Source organism: Camelina sativa, chromosome 14 (genome assembly GCF_000633955.1).
Source record: "Camelina sativa cultivar DH55 chromosome 14, Cs, whole genome shotgun sequence".
Taxonomy (NCBI): Eukaryota; Viridiplantae; Streptophyta; class Magnoliopsida; order Brassicales; family Brassicaceae; genus Camelina; species Camelina sativa.
In genome coordinates, this window is record NC_025698.1 from 1,786,877 (window position 1) to 1,809,167 (window position 22,291).

At 35.3% G+C, this 22,291-nt stretch overlaps 6 protein-coding genes and 1 pseudogene across 7 annotated transcripts; 2 read left to right on the plus strand and 5 right to left on the minus strand.

The window, feature by feature from the left end:
* LOC104738989 (octanoyltransferase) lies at nucleotides 14-1,462 on the plus strand. Its single transcript, XM_010459219.2, has 2 exons — nucleotides 14-276; nucleotides 656-1,462. Exon 2 carries the CDS (start codon nucleotides 659-661, stop codon nucleotides 1,361-1,363), a length of 705 nt encoding a protein of 234 aa, XP_010457521.1. The 5' UTR covers nucleotides 14-276; nucleotides 656-658; the 3' UTR covers nucleotides 1,364-1,462.
* Nucleotides 1,415-1,956, minus strand: LOC104738988. The gene has a single exon (XM_010459218.2). It carries the CDS (start codon nucleotides 1,948-1,950, stop codon nucleotides 1,549-1,551), a length of 402 nt encoding a protein of 133 aa, XP_010457520.1. The 5' UTR covers nucleotides 1,951-1,956; the 3' UTR covers nucleotides 1,415-1,548.
* Nucleotides 6,123-6,552, minus strand: LOC109128625 (annotated as a pseudogene).
* Nucleotides 6,617-11,588, minus strand: LOC104738990. 2 transcript variants are annotated; one of them, XM_010459221.2, is made up of 8 exons: nucleotides 11,441-11,588; nucleotides 11,063-11,155; nucleotides 10,669-10,803; nucleotides 10,480-10,569; nucleotides 10,241-10,390; nucleotides 8,516-10,116; nucleotides 7,475-8,356; nucleotides 6,617-6,699 (listed from the first exon to the last, which is right to left on the minus strand). In XM_010459221.2, the coding sequence occupies exons 1-7, from the start codon at nucleotides 11,486-11,488 to the stop codon at nucleotides 7,480-7,482; spliced, it is 2,994 nt and encodes a 997-aa protein (XP_010457523.1). In that variant the 5' UTR covers nucleotides 11,489-11,588; the 3' UTR covers nucleotides 6,617-6,699; nucleotides 7,475-7,479. The 2 variants fall into 2 exon arrangements, with proteins under 2 accessions (XP_010457523.1, XP_010457522.1); XM_010459220.2 differs by lacking the exon at nucleotides 6,617-6,699 and having other exon boundaries at nucleotides 7,294-8,356.
* Nucleotides 12,596-13,601, minus strand: LOC104738992 (glycine-rich protein 5-like). Its single transcript, XM_010459222.2, has one exon. The coding sequence runs from the start codon at nucleotides 13,469-13,471 to the stop codon at nucleotides 12,839-12,841; it is 633 nt and encodes a 210-aa protein (XP_010457524.1). The 5' UTR covers nucleotides 13,472-13,601; the 3' UTR covers nucleotides 12,596-12,838.
* LOC104738993 lies at nucleotides 14,725-15,582 on the plus strand. Its single transcript, XM_010459223.2, has 3 exons — nucleotides 14,725-14,919; nucleotides 15,110-15,235; nucleotides 15,308-15,582. Exons 1-3 carry the CDS (start codon nucleotides 14,815-14,817, stop codon nucleotides 15,452-15,454), a joined length of 378 nt encoding a protein of 125 aa, XP_010457525.1. The 5' UTR covers nucleotides 14,725-14,814; the 3' UTR covers nucleotides 15,455-15,582.
* LOC104738994 (probable pectate lyase 1) lies at nucleotides 17,053-21,179 on the minus strand. The gene is made up of 6 exons (XM_010459224.2): nucleotides 20,971-21,179; nucleotides 20,110-20,190; nucleotides 18,155-18,797; nucleotides 17,954-18,057; nucleotides 17,703-17,841; nucleotides 17,053-17,611 (listed from the first exon to the last, which is right to left on the minus strand). Exons 1-6 carry the CDS (start codon nucleotides 21,072-21,074, stop codon nucleotides 17,384-17,386), a joined length of 1,299 nt encoding a protein of 432 aa, XP_010457526.1. The 5' UTR covers nucleotides 21,075-21,179; the 3' UTR covers nucleotides 17,053-17,383.

Here is a 22,291-nt window from a genome sequence, read left to right on the forward strand (position 1 = left end):
GTTTTGAAAGTGTACAATCTTTCCCTTTAATATGTATTTTTCTCTGAATTCTTCTAAAATACAAAAGGATTGGAAACATCATTGGGTTTTCTCTTGTTAAAATTAAAATAGAGAAAATTTTGTGAGATATGTTATATAGATACGGGCGTATTTTCTGAAATTTGAAAACTTAAGGGTACAAAGTGCAAAGTCGTTGAATTTTGAGGTTTGTATTAAATCTGAAATTATCTGGTGGAAGAAACTATTCGGTGGAGGAGACGATTTGAAACGATATCGGTAAATCTAGCTCTCTTCAAAGTCTCTCACTTTAGCGATTACTTACTTGCTCTTGTAACCATGTATTCGATCGCTTTATGGGTTTTTAATCGGTTCGTAATCTGATTTTGTACTGGCTTTTTGCTGTCAATGCATGTTAAGTGTTCGATGAAATGCCTCACGGACCTCGTACTTAAAAACTATTCATGTCTTTGCCTTTTGTGTTTCTATCCTAGCTCCTCAGATTTGATTCTTAACTCTAGCTTTAGTTCCTTTTGGAATTATCTTTGCTGTTATAGTCATGCGTTTGAATCCCATTAGTAATATTAAGTTTGTGTTAGCTTAAATATTTAGAGCTGAAGTTGCTAATTATGGATTCTGTGTCTGTGACAATGTGCAGGGAATGAGATCCCCTAGAACGTTGGAGGTTTGGAGGCTAGGCACTGTCAACTATTTGAAATCCCTTAAAATTCAAGACAAGTTAGTTTCCGAGAGAAAAGCTCATCAAATTCCAGATACCCTTCTCTCCCTTCAGCATCCACCGACTTACACACTTGGAAAACGTAGAACCGATCACAATCTACTGATCACTCAATCTGAACTCACAAAAATTGGAGCTGAGCTTCATTATACTCAAAGAGGAGGAGACATCACATTCCATGGCCCTCATCAAGCCATCTTATACCCCATCATTTCTTTACGCAGCATTGGTTTTGGTGCTAGGAACTATGTGGAGACATTGGAGCGGTCAATGATCGAATTTGCTTCCATGTATGGTGTGAAAGCTCGTGCAGGAAACAAATGTGAGACTGGGGTTTGGGTCGGGGATAGAAAGATTGGTGCTATTGGGGTTAGGATATCTTCTGGAATCACTTGTCATGGTTTGGCCTTTAACATTGATCCTGACTTGAAGTACTTTGAGCACATTGTGCCTTGTGGGATTGCTGATAAGGAGGTTACATCTTTGAGAAGAGAGACGGATGCTCTGCTTCCCTCGGAAGAAGTGATTCATAAGCAGTTGATTACTTGTTTGGCCAAAGCCTTTTCTTATGATGATGTTGTGTGGAAGGAAGATCCCTCGGTCATTTTGGACACCAAAGATGTCTAATAATCCGGTTTGATTCTCTTCGTTTGTCTCCCAAAAGTAATATCATCTTACTGGATCAAGCAACCCTATAAATTCTAATCTAGTCAAGTTTTATATTCATTGATTTTATTGGAGAAAAGAAAACTTATTTATTGAATCTGATAACCTATACATATATCATCTTTCATAACATCATATAAAATTTACTACTTCCAAGGAAAACATTTAGGCCCTTTTTTATCGAGCCTGCATGGACCATCAGGTTTTATATCCCATTTACATTGATCTTTACATATATCTTGATCTCTCTGAGCATCAAATATATCAAACTCTTTGGATTCACTGCCCCACTGAAAACTGCAAAAGAACAATGTTGATTTCCAAAAATTTGGTTGGAACTTGAACTCGTAAAATTGGTTGAAAGGCACTACGTGAGATCCTAGATCGTTTTGCTTGGATTTGCAATGGACGGTAAGAGGTGGACCGCCAATCAAGTTTGTCATCGTGACGTGCGTATCGCGCCAGAACGGTGGAATCTTGCCATGACCCGAACCAAACAAAAGAAACACGAACAAGAAAACAATATTAACTTTTTGCTGATCTCCCATTTTGATATATTTCAGATTGCTTTTTTTCAGACTGCTCTTGGAGTTGATTTTATAGTATTTTCAGTGCCTCGATCCTTGTAGTTTGTAGTAGTAACGCCAATTGACTATTGACCTATCAAAAATAAATGCCAAGGACTTCATTAAATACCATTTGACCAGCAATTGCAAATCAGTAAAATAAGCATTTAGTATGGTTCGACCCCAATTAAAAAAAAAACAAAAAAAAATTTGGATCTTAATGGATTGTGGTCGTCCAAAGACATGATCAAAACAAGTACATTGCATTTTTTTTTTGTTCAAAAATTTATATGGTAATCCGTTCGTATCTAGCTATATGTCAAGTTTCTCTTGTGAAAGTGTAATAGAGAGAAGTGCTTGTTCTGTATCTTGGAGAACAATTTTAATCCCAAGATCTGTTAGCATAAAGTCTTTTTTTAACAGTGTGTATCGACTGAACATACCTTATTCCGAGGCCGCGGTGTGGAAAGTCGTCTTTGATCTTGTTATGTCTACCCAAAAACGCTTGTTTCTTACCATGAGCAATCCCATTATTTCGGTTTATCTTGGTTTAATCCGATTCATGTTTCCTCGGGTAAATTTGAAGAGGTATATACAAACATACACCAAACAAATTAAAAAAAGCAAACAAGATATCACAAGTGGAAGGCGATTTTTGTCATTCTAAGTAAACTAGGTAATAACCTGTGCTATTGCACAGAGTGAAATTTTTATTTGAGTTATTACATTTGTACATATATTTATTTAATATAACATTTAAACATATTGGTTTGAATTCATCAAGTTATAAAAATTTAAATTAGTAATCGTGTCACCGTAAATTTTTGATTGACATGATGACATATCTGGATAGGATAGAATGTAAACCAAATTAGTGATTGTTAGATTTTTATAAAAATCTTGAACTATCAAATCACATAAATATCGCAACAAACAAAAACTACATGAACTGGATAATTTAAATAAAATTGTTAACTCGGTCAAACTCGTCCACTAAACCATCCTGCAACGGGTTTAAATAATTTGAGCAGCAATATGTCTTTGCATCTGTCTCGCTTAAATTTGTGAAATCCGAATGGGTTACAGATGCATTTCAATAAATCATTTTTCTAATATATAAAATATATTTAAAGCTTAAATTTAATTAATATTAATAAAGTTATGTGATAAAGTTTTTAAGAATAACATATTTGTTTTTTTCTCAAAACACAATGGCATATAGTTGTAAATAATATATTTGTTTAAATAAAGCTAAATAACTATATTTGTCTCAAGCTCTCTGGCGGCGACACATCAGCTATTAATATATAGGAGATACAAATAAACTTGATTGATTATCTAAAGTATATGAAGAAAAGAATCACATTTATATCAAGACAAAATTAAATTTTAAATACTAATTAAATAAGAGATTTATTATTTTATTTTATTTTTTTGTTTTTTTGTGAACAATACTAATCAAGAGATCTAATTATATATATAGGCAGAGCCGGCCACAAGGCCAAGCAAGCAAAGCACATGCTTACGGCCGTTTAAAATATTAACTAATTTTCGGCCGATTTTACAAGAATTTTTGTGTGGTCTAGTGGTTGAAACTGTAAAAGCCGAGTCTTAGCTCCTAGGTTCGAACCTTGTCAATGTCTAAAACATATGTTTTTATTTTTTTAAGAAGAAAATTAAACTAGAAATAAAAACTATGAGGTCCAATATTCTCCCTCGCTTGTAGCCCAGTACATCTCCACGCCGGCTTTGTATATAGGTTAATATTTTTTTTGACGGATAGTGCCTCAATATGTGTGCCTGAGAGCTTTCTTTGGCGATTAGGGTTTCTCTTACTTCGGTTCACCGGAGATCGGCCTTACGTCGGTCACCGAGAATTACCCCTTTCTCCTTCCTCTTTCTTTCTTCGTTTGCTGGTAGTCTTTTCGCCCCAAGATGTCAGATTCCCCAGATCCCCTAGTCCCCTTACATATAAATTCCCCTAGACATAACGAAAAAAAATATTAACCTATATTCTCTTTATTTTACAAAGAACTTTCTCTCTTTCTCAACTAATTAATCTTTATCTTATTTAATTATATAATTGTTATATTGAAAATATTCATTATAATAATATAAATATACACAGCAAAAACCTGTGTTGCGCGGTTCATCTATACTATTAAAGCAGAAGTACTCACTAGACTCAAATTGGACCATGACTTTGTTTTAGTACGTTTTTCATTAAAAATGATTAGAGAATCACTTAATTTAATTAAATTAACTTATAGTTACGATTTATCTAAATGACTATTATACCCCATGCTTGACCACTTAATTACGACCGGGTCGGGACGCGGATCCTCTTTAACCCGGAAATAGAAGAAAAAAAACTCGCATATTTGTTTGTACTCCAGGTTTATAATATTTGGATCTTGTATGTTGTTTGGTTCAAGAGTAATTATTTATGTTGCCAAACAGAGGTATAATCCCTATAAATAAAGAATCTGGTATCGAGTATTTAATGGCTTCAGTAATATCAAATATTAACTACTACCATACTTAATCCCTATAATTATTACGCATATTAATAATAATGAGAAATCTTTAATACTTATGGATTGTGACTTTGTTGCTTCCAAAATAATCAATAAATTAAATACGAAATTGTATATATATGTAAACTTATTTGATTTGCTTTTATATTGTGAGATATTTACGGAAACAACAAATCAACTTAATACAATTAAATAAAAATAAATCATCATTTTAGTTTAGATTTTTCAATATTTCCTTAACTAAATTATAGTAATTAATTATGATTAATACAGATGGAAAGAGTAAAAAACGCAGAAATTATATATATGTAAAGTTGTAAACTAATTTATAGCAAATGTGTATTGTATATCCCACATCGACTAAATATTTTGGAATATGGTTCATAATCACGATAAATATATGACTAATATGTTTTGAGTACAAATGAGCAGGAAGCTTGATTTATCAGGTATCCAAATTTAACAGTTTAACTTGGTTCTGTATTTGAGCATATTTAAACTTTTAAAAAGTAAACATATTATAGTATATTTATGTTTTTTTTAAAGTTTAAAAGATTATAAATATTTAAATTTTTATAGAATGTTTAAATTATTATAAATATTTGAACTCCGTCGAAAGTTTAAAATAATATAATATATTTAAGTCTAAAAAATATTTAAGTAATATTAATATTTTTAAACTTAAAAATTTTAAAATATAAAAAAAGTTTGAGTTAAACCCGTTAAAACATGTATTTTTATCAAACTATAAATTAAATTGGTTTTTTTCGATTTTGCTGAGATTTGATATATCAAATATTAACTTTTAAATGATAACCTAAATATATTTAATCTCACTATAAATATAATGGTTTCCTAACCATTGAAATATCTCACACTAAAATTAAACAAGCAATTTTTCCTCTTTCGACGGCAAACCAAAATAAAGAAAAACTCATCCTCTTACAAAATTACTATCCGATATTGCGGTGTGTCTATCCTCTTACAAAACTATTATCCGATATTGAGGAGTGTCTATTCTCTTACAAAAGTACTATCCAATATTGCGGTGTGCATGTTTCCGTGAAAAGTTACATTTTACAAACTACTTACTCTATTAGGATTTCCAATTTACTGTATAACCCTAAATATACAAATAAACACTATATAAACAAAAAAAATAAGTCAAAATAAAAAAACTACGTTACAAAAGTACAAATTACAAAAAAAAGTAACTAACAAAATATATAATCATGTGCTGTAGCACAGGGTATCACCTAGTATTTCATTAAAAACAAAAACAAATTAAATATCATTTAGATATACTAAACAGAATTATATATGTATATGAAATTACTTCCAAGGAAAACATTTCTGCTCTTTACCAAGCCTGCATGCACCATCAGTTTTTTATAGTCCAGTTACATAGAAAACATAAATATTGAATTGTTTGTCCCACTGGAAACTGCAAAAGAACAATGTTGATTTCCCAATATTCGTTTGGAACTTAAATTGGTAATCATGCTGAAAGTCACCGTGTAAATTGGTAAACATAAACAAAAAAAAATACTTATTTTTTTGAATCTGATAAGTGATATAACCTATATCTATATTTCATCTTTCATAGATGATATAAAATTACTTATTCCAAGGAAAACATGTAGGGCCTTTTTTATCGAGCCTGCATGGACCATTAGGTTTTATATCCCATTTACATTGATCTTTACATATATCTTGATCCCTCTGAGCATCAAATATATCAAACCATTTGAATTGGTTGCCCCACTGAAAACTGCAAAAGAACAATGTTATTTCCAAAAATTTGGTTGAAACTTGAATTGGTAATATTGGTGGAAAGGCACCACGTGAGGTCCTAGATCGTCTTGCTTGGATTTGCAATGTATGGTAAGAGGTGGACCGCCAATCGAGTTTGTCATCGTGACGTGCGTATCGCGCCAGAATGGTGGGATCTTGCCATGACCCGAACCAAATAAAAGAAACACGAACAAGAAAACAATATTAACTTTTTGCTGATCTCCCATTTTGATATATTTCATTTCAGATTGCTTTTTTCAGACTGCTATTGGAGATGGTTTTATAGTATTCCCAGTGGCTCGATCCTTGTACAGTTTGTAGTAGTAATGTCATTTGACTATTGACCCAATCAAAAGAAACTGAAGGATTTCATGTATAGTATCAGTAAATACCATTTGACCTGCAAAACAGTAAAATGAGCACTTAAGTATGGTCTGACCCAACTGAAAAAAAAAATGGATCTTAATGGATCATGATCGAAACAAGTACATTGTATTTGTTTTTGTTCAAAAACTTAAGTGGTAACCCGTTCGTATCTATGACAAGTTCCTCTTGTGAAGTGTAATAGAGATTCTTGGAGAACATTTTTAATCCCAAGATGATCTTGGCATGATCTGTTAGCCCAAAACAGTGTGGGCCGAGATAGCTACTGAACATACCTTATTCCGACGCAACGGTTAGAGGCTTAAAGTCTTTGATCTTGGTATTTGGAGAGCAGTGTTGTTAAAGGCTTTCCGGTACTTCTTAAATCTTACATACTACAATTTGTATATTGAATCATCCGCACCTTAAGGTTTGATAATGACATAACAATGTAATTTTTTGGCCGATTTCTCATCTGATGTTTATAGATTGAATTAGTATGCATGCAGCTTTTTTTTTTCAGATTGCTCTTGCCTCTTGGGATATAGTATTTGACTATTTTCCAATGGCTCGAAACATTTTCCTTATATACTTTATAGTAATAATTGCCAATACCAAACAAACAAGCAAATCAGTAGTAAATGAGCATTTAGTGAGACTAGATTCGGATCTTAATGGATTGAGTGAAATTAGTCGTCCAATGACCCGCCCGGGTACTATTTCAACTTTTTATCTTGTACTTTTTATCTTGTTAAGTAATTTTCTGTTTCCATAAAGTCTTTCTAACAGTGTGGGATAGCCACTCAACATACCTTAGTTAATCCGAAGCCGCTGTGAGGCTTAACAAATGAGAGACCAAATCTTCAAGACACGAAAACTGATTCAATAAACTCTTCTGAAACTCTTCATTCCCATGTTCATCTGACCTCAACTCGCTTAAACCCTCGTTGATCCTCTTCACTCCATTCTGCAATAGCTCCACTCCCCTGCAAATTCCTTCTGGAAGTTTCCTTTTCTTGTTCGGTCGTTTCTCTACTTCTATTGACCTCTGGCATCTTCCTTCTACAAACTTCTGCACTGTTGCCTTAACCTCGTTGCCTTCTTTCAAAAGTAACTCGACTTCCTCCTCCGAAGGTGTGACTGAGAGAAGCGCTTGTTCTTTCTCCAAAAACATTTTTAATTCCGACATGAACCGCTCTGTTTTTGCTTCTTTTCCAGAAGGTATATCGAAGGCTAGAGCTGCATCTTCAGGTACGAATCTCCATAGCTGATTACAGCTCGTACGTGCACAGAAGTATCCAAACGCAGTAACCGCGTTATGAACCAAAGCCCAGTGGCGTTTTCTGAGAAGCATATGGTATAGTTCCCAAACCGCGCGGCTCTTTGGACAGGTTTCGGTTTCAGACATCTCGTATTTGCTAAGTCCTGACAAGAAGAGAGCAAGGTTTGGCTTGGATTTATGCAGATGACGACTATCAGCTTCTGATATGAAAAGCTTTTGAAGCTCTGTTATAACATTATTCATTTCTTGGCAAGTGTATAGCTGCTCGTTTCTTGAGATGATGGACAGCGTTCCACTGAGAATCTCACTGTAATGATCCTTCCTCGTATCATCTTTGGAGTTTCTGTACTTTTGAATGACAGCAACGATAAAGTTCAGAGTTTTGGCATCAATCTCTGATATGCCCATGTTTCTACACAGAAGAAAAACAACAACAACAAAAAATAAGGGTATGTCGTTAGATATTTTACCCTGAAAGCTCACACAATTTAGTTACTAAATATCTGGTTTTGCTATCTCGTGCGACAAGATACCCAGAGAAGTATCAAGAATGGATATCAGAGTAACTTACAGTATCTGAAGGCAAGCAGAGAGTGCAAAAACTGGAGCTCCTAGCACAGTGTATTTGGAATAACGTGATGGTTTCTCATTGAAGTTCTTGATAAAGTGGACGAAATCTGCAAATATCTGTCTTTTCACATCGTTTTTTATTCTGTCTGGCAGAAAATTCAGCGGAAACCCGTCTAATAACAAGGCTAGATACACATCTGGTGTAGAGTCAGATCTGCCCTCAGCAGAAACGTTCGTGTAAACTTGAGCTGTTAATGATTTTGGGCTGTGGGTAAGAAGAAAGCAGATGGACTTTGTAGTTCTTCTGAGAACGGAATCTGGACAAAGCGGTGTTTCCGATGATGACATTGACATCATGAAACTACAAATTTTATCGATCATAGCGGCCGCCAAATCATTGGTGGCATGACGAAACCAGAAGCACCAGAGTTCCATCACTATCTGCCAACACAAGAAGTGAGGATGTAAGAGGTTCTGGAGTAGGAATGTTTCAAGCTGTTCCCAGGCAGGAGTTGAAGACAGTATAATCATAAGGGTTTTGAGAGACAGGAGCAGAGCTGAAAACATGGATTCCCAGATTATTTTCTTCCCAGAACCATCTGAGATTGGAAGCTGAGAAGAAAGGACTGAAGAGTAAACCTCTTTTTCTGTTAATATGTCGAGAAGCCAATACAGCTTTCTGGTGACAGCAAGTTTTGCATCTTCCTCAAGCTCGGAAGAATACCTCAAGACGGACTGGAACAGTACAACCCGGGCCAGGAGCAAACCTCTGACATTTGTCGTGGATTCAACAGATAAAGACAAGATATCTACCAATGATGTTTTTGTCTGAGAATCATGGCTCTGTTTCTTACAAACTTGGTTTGAGAAATCTTGTTCATCTATGAACAACAAATCAAGAAGTGTGATCCTGAATTCTTGTGTTATTTCAGCTGTGTTCAATAGTGCACTTAGAAGATCTACTGTCGTTTTCTCTAGAAGATCAGTCATTACTTCACTAGCCGTTTTGCCATGGGATTGTTGGCTCAGTGAAAATTTGAAAGCAGAGATCATCAAGGTGCAGAGTGATATTTCCTTGAACACCATAGACGCTTGGCTTGGAAACAGCGCCACAACTTTAACAGCATTGATAAGATAAAATTTCACAGGAAGAAAGACCCTTCTGGCTTCTGTTGCAGATATGTTATCCTTCACCGAGCAAGACCAAGCCTGAGCAGCAAATCTCAGAGACTCCTTGATCAGTGACATTAGCTTTAATATGATCTCTCCTACATCTACCCGAGATAACACTGTCTGTTTGTCTATCTGAAGCAATGTAATCACACCCTTCCATGATGTATTAAGAATGGTCACAAGATTACCACCATCTTTTGCAGCAAGCATACCCAATTCACTTAGAGATTTAACTCCCAGCATAATTATGCTTTCCAAATTACACACCTTGTTATCTTCCTCCATCCTTGCCTTTCCCACATTTCCATGAGTCTTCATTTCATTTACGTCCTGATCCACAGCTGGAGAGTACTCTTTGCACAGACGAACAATAGAGTCAATTACTACTTGTGCAGCCTTAAGAATCTCCGAGGAAAGGGATTCAACTTTCTGTTCCAGAAGAAAGGTGAAAGCTATTAAACGATGACAACAATGCATAATACTAATCTCAGTCTACGATAGGAGTATGATACAGTACTAGTAGCAACTAGTGAAAGATGATTTTCAGAGATACCTTGGCATTCAATATCACTTCCTTTATCAAATTCAGCTGCTCTGAAACAAACTTATGAACTGTAACAGCTGAGGTCTCGTCACTCAAGAAACATGTTTTTCCAATAGCAGTAAAACATGAGGCAGAAAAGCGAAGATAATCCAAAAGAAGCTGCAACCCAATGATTGCAAAATTCAGTTTCCCAGAACCCACTTAGCTGTGACAGACTTTTCCATACAGGACCATCAAGCATCACTAACCTGAAAGAAAATGTTGGAATGCTCTTCCTCTTGAGACTCCTCCATCGACATTACAGACATATTTAAATGTTTTGCACACCATTGGCTTACCTAGAGGAGGTAGAGTGAGAAAATATAAATACAACAACACTCTAAAAGCTGAGGTTCAGCAATAAGCAGCAAAAATGAAAAAAAAAAAACACATTGTACCTTAATACCAAAAGCAAGAAAGAAGTGAGAGCAATCAGGCCGATCCAAAGCAAGGTATTTCGAAGTCACAGGCAAAATTGCCTTGTTCAGCAAACATTGGCTAACATCAAGACAAGTGAAGTCTTCCCAGAGTGTCTATACAGCTGTCAAGGAATGAATACTTGAAACATGCCATAACAGACCACTTAAAGCATGTATATAACTATCAGAACCTTAGTGAAACATGCAAATAAAGCAGCAGATATAACTTTCATCTCTAAAGTGCTCACTTCATCATATTGAAACCAACAATCACACACACACAAAGATTAAATATCCACATCTCAGTAATAAACATAGTTTAACAAAAAGGAAGGGGAAACATCCAAAAAAAAAGGTATGTGAGTGAGGATACTGTTAAGGTCTCCACAAAAGAGGGGGAAACAGAATCCTCTTGTATATCTAACTGACTGAGCCGTGTGAGTAGTTGAACACGATTCTCAATAAGCTGTTGCACAAACAACCAACAAAGAAATATACATTAAGCCGCTAAAAAAAACCTCAATCCAGACCAATAAAATTGAAGAGGAGTTGGTACGGAGAAACTTAATCGGAGGCAAATTAGTGAGAAACATCGTGAAACCCAAAGCAATCAGAAGAAAATTTCACGATTGATCAAAGAGGATCTATCCGTTGGAAGCTTACCCAGAAACAATCAGGATAGGGTTCTTATAGAGATATAGAGATAAACCTAGAAAAATCAAATCAAAGGTGGAAACAAAGAGAAGCTTACATCAGAAGATTTGATTTCTTCGAGTATCTTCATCGCATTGTTCTCCATCGCTCACTCTCTACTGGGAAATTTTGTTTTGGCGGTGTGAGAATCGTCCGCTCTGAGCTTCTTCCCGCTATCACTCTCTACTGTGGAAATTTAATTTGCTTTCGCTTTCCTTTTTTCCGATTAATTAAACAAAAATATATTTTGTTTGAATTAAAAAAAAAAAAAATGGAATATGAAAGATATTTTAAGGCCCGTTAATACCTAATTGGGCTTTTATAATAAGTTTAGTTCACACTCGGCGGTTTTTCGGTCCACACGATTCCAACTGAAACCAAAATCATAAATCATATATCTCAACAATATAAGTAAGTTTTGAAAGGGAAAAAAAAAAGTTAAATACTACCATTTTACGTACGTGTTTGAAAATATATATTGTTTTCTTTTCTATTTTTTGAGTTTTGTTTATGTGACTACAATTTTTTTCTAGTTATGTGATTTAACGTAATTATATAAATGCCAAAAAGAGAAGAAAAAAAAAAAACTTGAGAGGGTTGTAATAAATTGCATTGCATTGCATGAGATGTAAATTTAAGTTTGAGACAGCGAAATAGACGACGATGGCATGAAATGGGACTACAAGTGTTTGACATGCAAATCCTATCTTCTTTATTTTTTGTCCCTCTCATCCCAAAGCAATTATTACGTCATTTATTAATGCTTACATTGTATGGATTCTTGCTGACTTCCCCCACAACTATTTTAGAGTCTTTTTCTTATAGTATATTTTTGAAACAAAATACTAAAAATAATTCCTTTTTCAAAATAAATTTACAAACTATGAAATCCTGCTTGCTAAATAGCGTATGATCGTTCATTATCCTTCAGAATTTATTCGGTCTTTAAGTTATCTATATTCAAAGTATGAATTAAGACATTTCAAACGTATTCGTACGTATCCTATGCATGTAGATCGTTCAATGCATTATTGACTGTGGTCATTATCTATATAAGGTTTTGTAATTTAATTAGTTTTAGAATGTATATACGCTTTTTATGTATAAATATATAGAAGCAAGTTTGTACTCCTTCCGTTTTTATATCAGTGATGTTTAGTCTTTTTGGCCCTCTTAATGTAGATATTATATTGTTTTCACTTTGAAAGAAGAGAACCTCATAAACCAAAACGATTAACACATAGAGAGTTACACCTTACATAACGTACGTAAGACCCGACATCGAAGCAAACATTACAAAATGAAAACCGAAACGAGAGAATAGATCACAAGTCACACTAATGATCACCTAATTATTAAAAAAAACAACAATAACATCCGAACTAAATAATTATTCCTTAACCAAACCCTAATCAACAAAAACTCTCTCTACAAATATAGCTTTATATCTTCTTCATCAAGGATGTGGATCGAGTATACCACCGACCACGCCGTGTCCACCTCCAATACCGCCACCAACACCGATACCGCCTGCCTTGCCGATACCACCACCGACACCGATACCACCTGCCTTGCCGATACCACCACCACCAACTCCGCCTAGACCGCCTAGACCGCCAATACCACCAATACCGCCTGCTTTACCAATACCCCCTCCTAAACCACCTCCTGCTCCACCAAGACCGCCAACGCCGCCTCCTACACCACCTAGGCCGCCAACACCGCCTCCTGCTCCGCCTAACCCGCCGCCTATACCGTGAAATCCACCGATTCCAGCTGCACCGCCTATCCCACCATATTTACCGATCCCACCTAGACCACCGATAAGTGGCATCCCTAGACCTCCCACGCCGGCAACACCACCAACTCCGGCGAATCCACCGACTCCAGCGACTCCCCCGATGCACTTTTTGTCGCCGAGGCTCTTTGGTGGTAACTGATCAGCTGCTTTTGCATGCATGGGCATTGTTGCTGTATCGTCATGTGTCGTCGTCGTGCCCTCGTCAGACACTCCCGGCACGTGACGAGCACGTGCATAGATGAACGACATAGCGAGCAGGACACAAACGACTGATAAAACTCTCGACATCTCTTTCTCTCTCTCTCTCTCTCTCTCTCTCTCTCTCTCCTCTCTTTTTCTCTCTAGATTCTATGGAACGTATTGTATGTTGTTGAGGTTTCTGATGAGTTTCTTAGGGTTTATATAGCAAAATGTAAGGTTGGTGACAGTTGAAAGTCATAAATTTGGCTATGAACCCAATTTATAACATTTTTTTCCTTAGTAAAGGCTGTCTGATGATACAACTATGCCATGGACAATTGATTGGTCTAGTTTAAATATTGATTCATTTTTCTTTTTCCGTAAACTTGTAATTGGCTAGTGACTTCATGTACTACAGCAAGCGAGTCATTTGAATTTTGAACTAAAACTTAATTAGGTTATCATAATTTTTTTCTTGTTTGATTAGATAATTAAATTATACGAAAAAAAAATCATTTGACGTTTCAAATATTAATTTCATTATTTTTTTGTTTATATATATAACTATTGACATACGTTAGACAATAGACAGGAATCCACTGCAAGCGAAAAAACGAAGATCGAGTCTATAGCCAAACAAAGGGGGGGGGGGTTTGAGAAAATTAGTTTTGTTAAAGAAAACCACAAAGAACCCTATAAATGCTCATAACCGGACAACTCTGACACTTTCATTAACAATCAGGTAAAACAAAATAAAATATATAAATCGGACGATCATAATTGAGACCGCGATGGAAGGGACAGTTATATATAAATAAAGCTTTTAATTAGAGTTTGCATCTTAGGATTTTAACCAAAAATTTGTAACCTGTGATCAACTTTAATTAAGTACTATACTCTCGAACCTTCAAGAAGCTCGTACCTGTCTTCTACGCTTTGCTTCCACAAAGGTTATAATGCATCATGCATCAAGACTGGGCGAACTTCTGATCTCTAGTGGTAAAACGGCAAGGAGTTTTCCACTGCGTAGGGCATTCGTTTCAGCGTCACCAAGGCCCTTACAGGTGAGAGACAACGGAGACCTGTCCTCAAGCACAGCGTTTTTTCTTCTTCTTTGTAAACCATGAACCTTCTAAAATGATGCGTTGTCGGAGAGGAGAGGCAAAAAAAAAAAAAAAAAAAAATCCACCGTCTTAGGTCTAATGTATTTCTGTATCGAATAATACATTTTGTGATTATGGTAAATGAAAAAAGGGAAAAGAAGAGGCAGAGCAATGCCAAAAGGTGAAAGAAGCAGCAGAGGCAGTANATAAAGCTTTTAATTAGAGTTTGCATCTTAGGATTTTAACCAAAAATTTGTAACCTGTGATCAACTTTAATTAAGTACTATACTCTCGAACCTTCAAGAAGCTCGTACCTGTCTTCTACGCTTTGCTTCCACAAAGGTTATAATGCATGCATCAAGACTGGGCGAACTTCTGATCTCTAGTGGTAAAACGGCAAGGAGTTTTCCACTGCGTAGGGCATTCGTTTCAGCGTCACCAAGGCCCTTACAGGTGAGAGACAACGGAGACCTGTCCTCAAGCGCAGCTTTTTTTTTTTTCTTCTTTGTAAACCATGCATGAACCCTCTAAAATGATGCGTTGTTGGAGAGGAGAGGCAACAAAAAAAAAAATCCACCGTATTAGGTCTAATATGTATTTCTGTATGGAATAATACATTTTGTCATTATGGTAAATGAAAAAGGGAAAAGAAGAGGCAGAGCAATGCCAAAAGGTGAAAGAAGCAGCAGAGGCAGTGAAAGAAGGAGCAAAGCAAGTGAAGGAAACCACTGAGTACATCCAAGATGTCGCTTCCACTACGGCTGGCCGTGTAATTAACAAAACACCACAGTTTAATTGTGATTTAATTTGATGATATTATCTGATTAATTTGGTCAATCAGGTGACTAAGATGACGAAAGATGTAACGGAGAAAGTTACTGAGACGACGGATACTATCACTGAAAAGGCTAAAGGTTCTGTCTCTGGCGTATTAGGCACTGCCAAAAACGCTACCGATATCATCAAGAACAAGATCCTTGGTGATTAGTTATTACAATCCACCCATATTATTTATGAATGTCTCAATAAAGTAATATTCAGAAATGTTAAAATTTTGATTTGGTAATTATATGGATTAAAGATATATCTGATTAAAATCATAAATATACATGAAACCCTAACCAGTCTTTATTGTATTTTGTTTTACTATATATGGTAACAAAGTCTTTGAAAAAAAGCTATGAACTGTACAAAACCCCATTGGAAAAGCTCTGGACTATGTAGAAACTTTGTCTCAGCTTTTGTAGCATAATGATGTAAAATAAAAATACTATGTGTAGTGTGTCTTTAGAGGTGATTGCGAGCTTCGCGATGAAGGAGGAAAAAGACTGATGTTAATTGATTTGGTTGGGTAAAGCCATAAAGGTGATTCATGATTAGTTGGATTTTAAAAAAAAAATAATAAAACGTGTTATCCACCAGTGTATATAAATCATTGGACTTTAAAAGTTAAGAATTGTGAAAATGTGATGCTTTAAATCATTTACAAGGATAATTTTTGATATAAAATCTAGCAATGTTAACAGCCTGTTAGAAAGAAAGAAAAAAGGTGTTTTCATATAAATCTTATATATAAAGCTATATATTTTACCACAGAAAAATAGTATCTTTAATCATGTGTTATTCAATTATTGATTTTAAAATACTTATCAAAATTATGTGTTATTAGTTCTATGACGTACAAATACTTGTTAAAATCTCATGTTATTCACTTAATTATTTGTTTTTGGATTTCAAAATCCACATTATGTTTTAAATGGATTTGAAGTGTAAAATAGAAGGATTCAAAGTCATGGATAAAACATGTTATTTCTAAATCCATATGTTATGATTTTTAGAATTTACAATTTCATATGGATTTAGAAATCACCTCTCCAATAGAAGTCCCTAAATTTGTCTGTTAAGTAACTTATAGATAATCATAATTAGCCAACGAAAGCCCTAATGATGGTGGAAATAAAAGGTTATCATTATTTGTCCGACAAATTTTTGCTTGTTGATTTCGAACTATTTTGATTTTTCTTGTCATGTGTGGGCACATGGGAGTCGATTTAGCGTGTTTTAGGCTTCTCTTGCTTTTTTTATGTTAACGTACGATCTACTTTTCAATGCAAAAAGCCAAATATAGATATTAGATACGCTAATTTTTCTTCCCAACAAAAATATATGCTTTTAAAAGAAAAAATATATACATTACCCCAATTCGATTTCATATTATACGTTTTTCGATTATGGATTTCTCGCACCAAACAACACTTATAATAAAATTGATACTTTTATATATTTCGCTCGTTATAGGACTTGACCAAACATCTCACGACACGAGATAAGGAAAGCATATTGAAAAACAGTTCTAAGTGATAAAATAGCTGGCTATTTGAATTTATAAATCCCCCAGTTACTAATATTGCTTGATTGCTTGCTTCACTCACTACAAAGTACAATCATGACAATTGACAAGTTACAGCCACATGGGAAATAAAAGCTAAAATCCAGCCAACAAATATAATACAATGAAAAGTAGAAAGATTCACAAATCATTAGACCCTATATTAAATTATAAATCTCAAAAAAATACAAGAAAAAAAAAAAGAAGAGATAATATATATTCTTGTTTCTATGGGTAGACGACAGAGATACACGAAGAACAATCTGAGTTGATCAGACAGAACCAACAACACTTCGGGGATTTCTCTTTTACATGAAAGGTTGTCTTTTTCTGTTTTCCCTTTTTCTTGTGTTAACTTGCGGTTGAAGCAAGCAAACCCGAGGTTGAGAAAAATCGACACAAACACACACACCGAAAAAAAAAAAGATAATTGGCTTTTTAAATGACAAATGTGTGAAAATGTACACTTTTGTCTGAATATAATGGAAGGTGGTTTTGAATTTTGGTGGTAATGGTCGTAAGTGGCAACTATGATGAACATTGACGTCCTCTGCGACAAGGTAGAGCTCCGGCATCGGAAGTAATGTGTCCGACCAATGAAGAAGATTTCGCGGAGAGACTAGAGGCACGTGCGTAGCTTCCGGACGCGGCGGCTCCTGAAGAAGTGAAGTAAGCACCATTCTGAAGCAAATCTCCTTCCGATCTCCAGTTCCATCCTTTCCAATGGCTAGCCGGTGTGTCCACTCTCTTCGTGACCTATCAAACATAACATTCGAACATCATAAACTCACACTCACGACATCACTCTTTGGTTTTAACTTTTAACTGATATTCATCGAGTTATTACCTCTTTAGCAAAGGGGTTTTTAGGGGCGGCATAGCGGTTTCCTTGACTGTTGATTGTCGGGTTCGCGCTTCCACCAATCGCGTACATTTCCCAGTGAGTGTAGTCGTTGTTTACGACATGGAAGTACCCGTGTCGACACCTGCAAGAAGAGTTGTAATGTTTAGAAAACATAACACAGCATACTCAAGAAACAGAACACAAAAGCAGAGCATTCTCTGTTTACTCTGTTTTTGTTATGTCTTTTATATTACCTCGGCATTCTTTGAATAAGTCCAACTCCAAAATGATTATAAGCAATGGTCACTTGCATAGCTTTGTCCCTCATGTACGAATCGCTATGTCCGAGCAACATGACCTTTTAGCAAAAAAGATCAAATCACATCATCAAAAATCGAATCCCGCCAAAAAAGAAGAAGCTACAATTAAAGTAACAAAGCAATAATAAGACTTACCTCGTTGTGGTGAGTTAAGTGGTTGTTAGAGATGGTTATCGCGGTTGAGCCCATGACTGCATCCACGAGCCCGTCAGCGCAATGAGACAACGAGTTATGATCAATCCACACATGACTCGAGCCAAAGATCGAAATAGCATCACCATCCGCCATCGTCCTCCACCCAAAATGTGTCTCTGAACTTCTCACCATAGCGTTACCAGTCGGTCTGCAATCATGAATATGTAATCCGTGGACGATCACGTTCGTTACATACTGAATCGTGATGCAACCGCCGTTAGCGATGTGAACGTTTGCGCCACGTCCATCGATCGTTTTGAAGTTGTTAACGATGAGCTCTTGTTTCAACTGAATCACCATGTCGCGTTTGAAAACGATCCATAACGGTCGGTCTTGGATCACGGCGTGACGTAATGTCCCGGGTCTAGGATTAACCGGATTGTCGTCTCTCGGGTCAGTGACAACGTAGAAACGACCGTCGCGACCACCGATGGCGTTTCTTCCAAACCCGATCCCGCAGTCCGCTAAGCGTTTGCGGTTCTTGTGCCAGTTGCGATCGCACCGCCAACAGTCGTCGATAGGGTTGCCTGTTCCGCAAGTAAAGTAACCTAGCTTCCTCCTCTCGGTATGGTTTCTCACACTCCTGTATAAATTAATAAATCATATCCGGTTTAGATTCGACTTTTAATTTCATTATTCTCAACCGGATCTCATCTCCACCATGAAAAAAAATACAAGATTATTTGAGAAAACAATCAAAATCAAATCAGAACATGAGCACATGGTTGATGATAAATACTACATTATATAATATATAAATATATTTTTAGACTTTTTTCTCATAGACGTGTGTCGGTGACGGTGGGATTAGGTTGTCTGCCTAAAGATTCCTGAAAGCCCAAACGACGTTAGCGAGAACCGTTAAATGAGGACAAACAAATAATCACCGTTGGATAACGACGATCAAATCCGTCCGTTTTAACGGATACCGTTTTTTTGTTTTTTTGACCGTATAAAGAGTAAATTGCTCTGTTACGAGTTACGACCACATGGGGTACTGTCCAAAATGATTAATAAACATTTTTTATTTCTATTTTTAAAATCCAATATATAATATTTAAGGATAAGTTTCTATAACAGTTTGATTGTACGTATTTCCAAAGTTAAATTTAACGACTTCCTAGTGTACAGTGTACTATTAAGCCGTATACATATGGCTGGTGATATGAAAAGATATTTATTAATGTTGGCAGAGGTAATAATAATATTAATTTTTGTTTAACTTATATATATGCAATAATGCGTCGGACGCGGATCTATCTAGTGTTAGTGCATGTGGTGTTTGGAGTGAAAACTGTCTGCTTGAAAGTATTAGTTCAACAACAATTGAAAAAAAAAATAGAAAAAAAAATAACGAGCATTCTTAAAAATAGTTTTATATATTAAAAATATTAAATAGAGAAAAGATAGAATGAATAATACCTTTTTAAAATATCAATGCATGAAACATGTAGTAGGTGATAATAAAAATATAGATTGTCTTATATAAAAAAAAAATGATACTGACAGAATTAATGAATGCCAATAGTTCACGGGAATAGATCTCACTGGTAGCAAGAATAAATTAATCAGCGAACACTATATTTGTCATTGTTATAATAGTATGTGAACGAACATGGGGGTTTAGATTTATAGACGAGGTATAAGTAACAAAAACAAAAATAAAAATGAATTAAGTTGGTTAGAGGAGAAATAAATGTGACAGCTCTTGTAGGATAGATCTTGATTCAACAACAATAGAATGAAACAAAAGTCACAACACAATTTTAAATGAATAGGAGGACCATACCCAATATTGTACTTTTGTGACTTTTTCCCCCATTACATGTTATATATATCCCACATGAGAATTTTAAAAGAGGTCATAATTAGAATGAGATGGAATTAGTACTTACATTTCAGTCAAGGCGAGAACTTCGTCCGCTACTTCATCTGGATTCTTCACTGCGTGTTGGTTCCATTCGGTTTCGTCGGATCTTTTTTTTTTTTTTCAGAAATTAAGATCATCAGAAACTATAATCTAAAATTTGAGAATCTAGAGAAAGCTAATGATTGTGACATATGCTACTAACTAAGGAATGCCAAAACTATAACAATGTTTTGAATGTAATTATTTATTGGAGAATGCACCGCACACACTACACTAAATTACACTGCTCCATAAAATTCGCTATCCGGAGAAACCGTTAAGAAAGAGAGAGGTCTTCGACAGGACTATTAAAATGACTAAAATAACACTACAGAAACATTTCAATGTGGGAGGTCAAAATGGCAAATGGGTAAAATAGCGAAACAGAGTCAAGTGTGTATCTACGTAACGAAGTTGACTGTATGCACATATAAAAAAAAGCGGAATGTACGGTTCAGATCGTTGGATCTAGATCATAACAAAAAAGCAACGGCTCGGATGATTTTGTTTGAAGAGGGAGGGAATATTGTTTGTAGTAAGAGAGAGATCGAAAAGGCTAAAGAAACAAAAACTATTTTCTCTTGTTTATAATTTTGTCGGCTGAATGGAATTAAAACAGTAAATTAAATATAATTTTATACTTTCGGAATCCGAGGGAAAATGTAGCTAGAGAATGGAAAACTACATAACGAATTAGTTTTTCTTTTTATTTTGGAAATTATACTTTGGAATCTGGGGAAAATGTAGCTCGAGAATGAAAAAATATAACTAATTATATAAATGATCTTCTTTGTATTGAAAGAAACAGAGATCGTAACACATGTTATTAAAAGAGAAGAGAACAAACCTAGGGAGAGATGAGATCTTGTTGTGAGTAGTGTTCTCCATTGCTCCGACGAAGAAGAGTAGACACATCATTGTTAAAACCCATGTGGGAAGAAGAACCGCCATTGGAGCGGCTGAAGTTAGCTAAGCACAAAGTCTTTTTTAACTCTGTTCCGAGAGAGAATTTAGAACAGAGGAGAGAGAGCTAAAGACAGTGAATGTACGAGCTTGGAGATATATTGGCCCTCTTATAGAATCTCGGGGGAGACCAAACAAAAAAAAGGGAGAGGACACCAAAAAGAGCCGTTAAGACGGCCGTTATGTATCTATACGGCGTCGTCTAGTACAATTTGATTCTTCTTCGTTTTTTTTGCTTTATCACCGTGATTGATCATTTGTTAACTCCGTCTCTCTCTTTTTTTATTTATTTACCGTTCTAACCGCCACTAACTGCTCAAGCGTGTGACTTTTTATCGACCTCGGCACGCTTACACATTTTCTTATTTTTTGCTAACGAATTCTTCTTCTTTTTTTCTTATTCTTAACTGTAAATGTAATTCTTAAGTTAACAAACCAAAAAAAAATCGCTTAACAAAAATAGTTTCAGAACATTTTCACAGGCAAATAAACTGCGTGTTTTGATTTTACCATAATAAATAATAAATACTAGTCTATTCGTGTAAACCATGCTGATTAAACACCAGCCTTTATAAAAGGAATATTTGTCAAAATCTAGTGAATAAACATATCACATATGTGTAAACCTAAAGTTGCACGCAGATTTATTTTTTAACAAATTTGTTGTTTTTCCTTTTTTTTTGTTTTAGACTTTTAGTAACCAACTTTTTGAGTCTTTGGTTCATAACTCCAAAAGAATCAAACTATAAAAATTTACCCTGTAATTCGAGTAATTATTGACATAAGAACAACTGAATGATGTCGAATATGACAGAAAAAAGAAAGCTAATTGGTTGGCCTTCTAACTGATTCTTTCACTTTCGCATTTACAGTAAGTGAAGCAAATAATGTAGATAAAACTTTTTTTTTCTAATTTTGTCTACCTGTAGTAGTGACACATCATCAACAAGAAAGATACGGGCAAGAGAGAGAGAGAGGGAGCTTCCGTACACGGAAACCAGTTGTCATAGTTCCTGCTGAATTAGCGGGTCTCACTATATACATTGGAGTGTATTTATTAATACTACTATATAGTATACTATAAATAAATATAATTACAATTTCCGTGAAAATTTCCATGATTTTCCGAGGCGGTAATCACGGGCTTAGAAAGAAAGAAAGAAAAAACGAAGAAGAACTTAAAGAATACGCGTTGAGGTCGTTGA

Excerpts from the sequence above, each read along its gene's own strand:
- LOC104738993 (XM_010459223.2), top strand. The coding sequence starts at position 14,815 with ATGCATGCATCAAGACTGGGCGAACTTCTGATCTCTAGTGGTAAAACG. Across the intron at positions 14,920-15,109 it reads CGTCACCAAGGCCCTTACAG|GGAAAAGAAGAGGCAGAGCA; the intron begins GTGAGAGACAAC and ends TAAATGAAAAAG. Across the intron at positions 15,236-15,307 it reads CTTCCACTACGGCTGGCCGT|GTGACTAAGATGACGAAAGA; the intron begins GTAATTAACAAA and ends TTGGTCAATCAG.
- LOC104738994 (XM_010459224.2), bottom strand. The coding sequence starts at position 21,074 with ATGGCGGTTCTTCTTCCCACATGGGTTTTAACAATGATGTGTCTACTC. Across the intron at positions 20,191-20,970 it reads AAGATCTCATCTCTCCCTAG|ATCCGACGAAACCGAATGGA; the intron begins GTTTGTTCTCTT and ends AAAAAAAAAAAG. Across the intron at positions 18,798-20,109 it reads GTTCTCGCCTTGACTGAAAT|GAGTGTGAGAAACCATACCG; the intron begins GTAAGTACTAAT and ends TAATTTATACAG.
- LOC104738989 (XM_010459219.2), top strand. The coding sequence starts at position 659 with ATGAGATCCCCTAGAACGTTGGAGGTTTGGAGGCTAGGCACTGTCAAC.
- LOC104738990 (XM_010459221.2), bottom strand. The coding sequence starts at position 11,488 with ATGGAGAACAATGCGATGAAGATACTCGAAGAAATCAAATCTTCTGAT. Across the intron at positions 10,570-10,668 it reads TTCTTGCTTTTGGTATTAAG|GTAAGCCAATGGTGTGCAAA; the intron begins GTACAATGTGTT and ends TACCTCCTCTAG. Across the intron at positions 10,117-10,240 it reads AAGTGATATTGAATGCCAAG|AAAGTTGAATCCCTTTCCTC; the intron begins GTATCTCTGAAA and ends CTTCTGGAACAG.
- LOC104738988 (XM_010459218.2), bottom strand. The coding sequence starts at position 1,950 with ATGGGAGATCAGCAAAAAGTTAATATTGTTTTCTTGTTCGTGTTTCTT.
- LOC104738992 (XM_010459222.2), bottom strand. The coding sequence starts at position 13,471 with ATGTCGAGAGTTTTATCAGTCGTTTGTGTCCTGCTCGCTATGTCGTTC.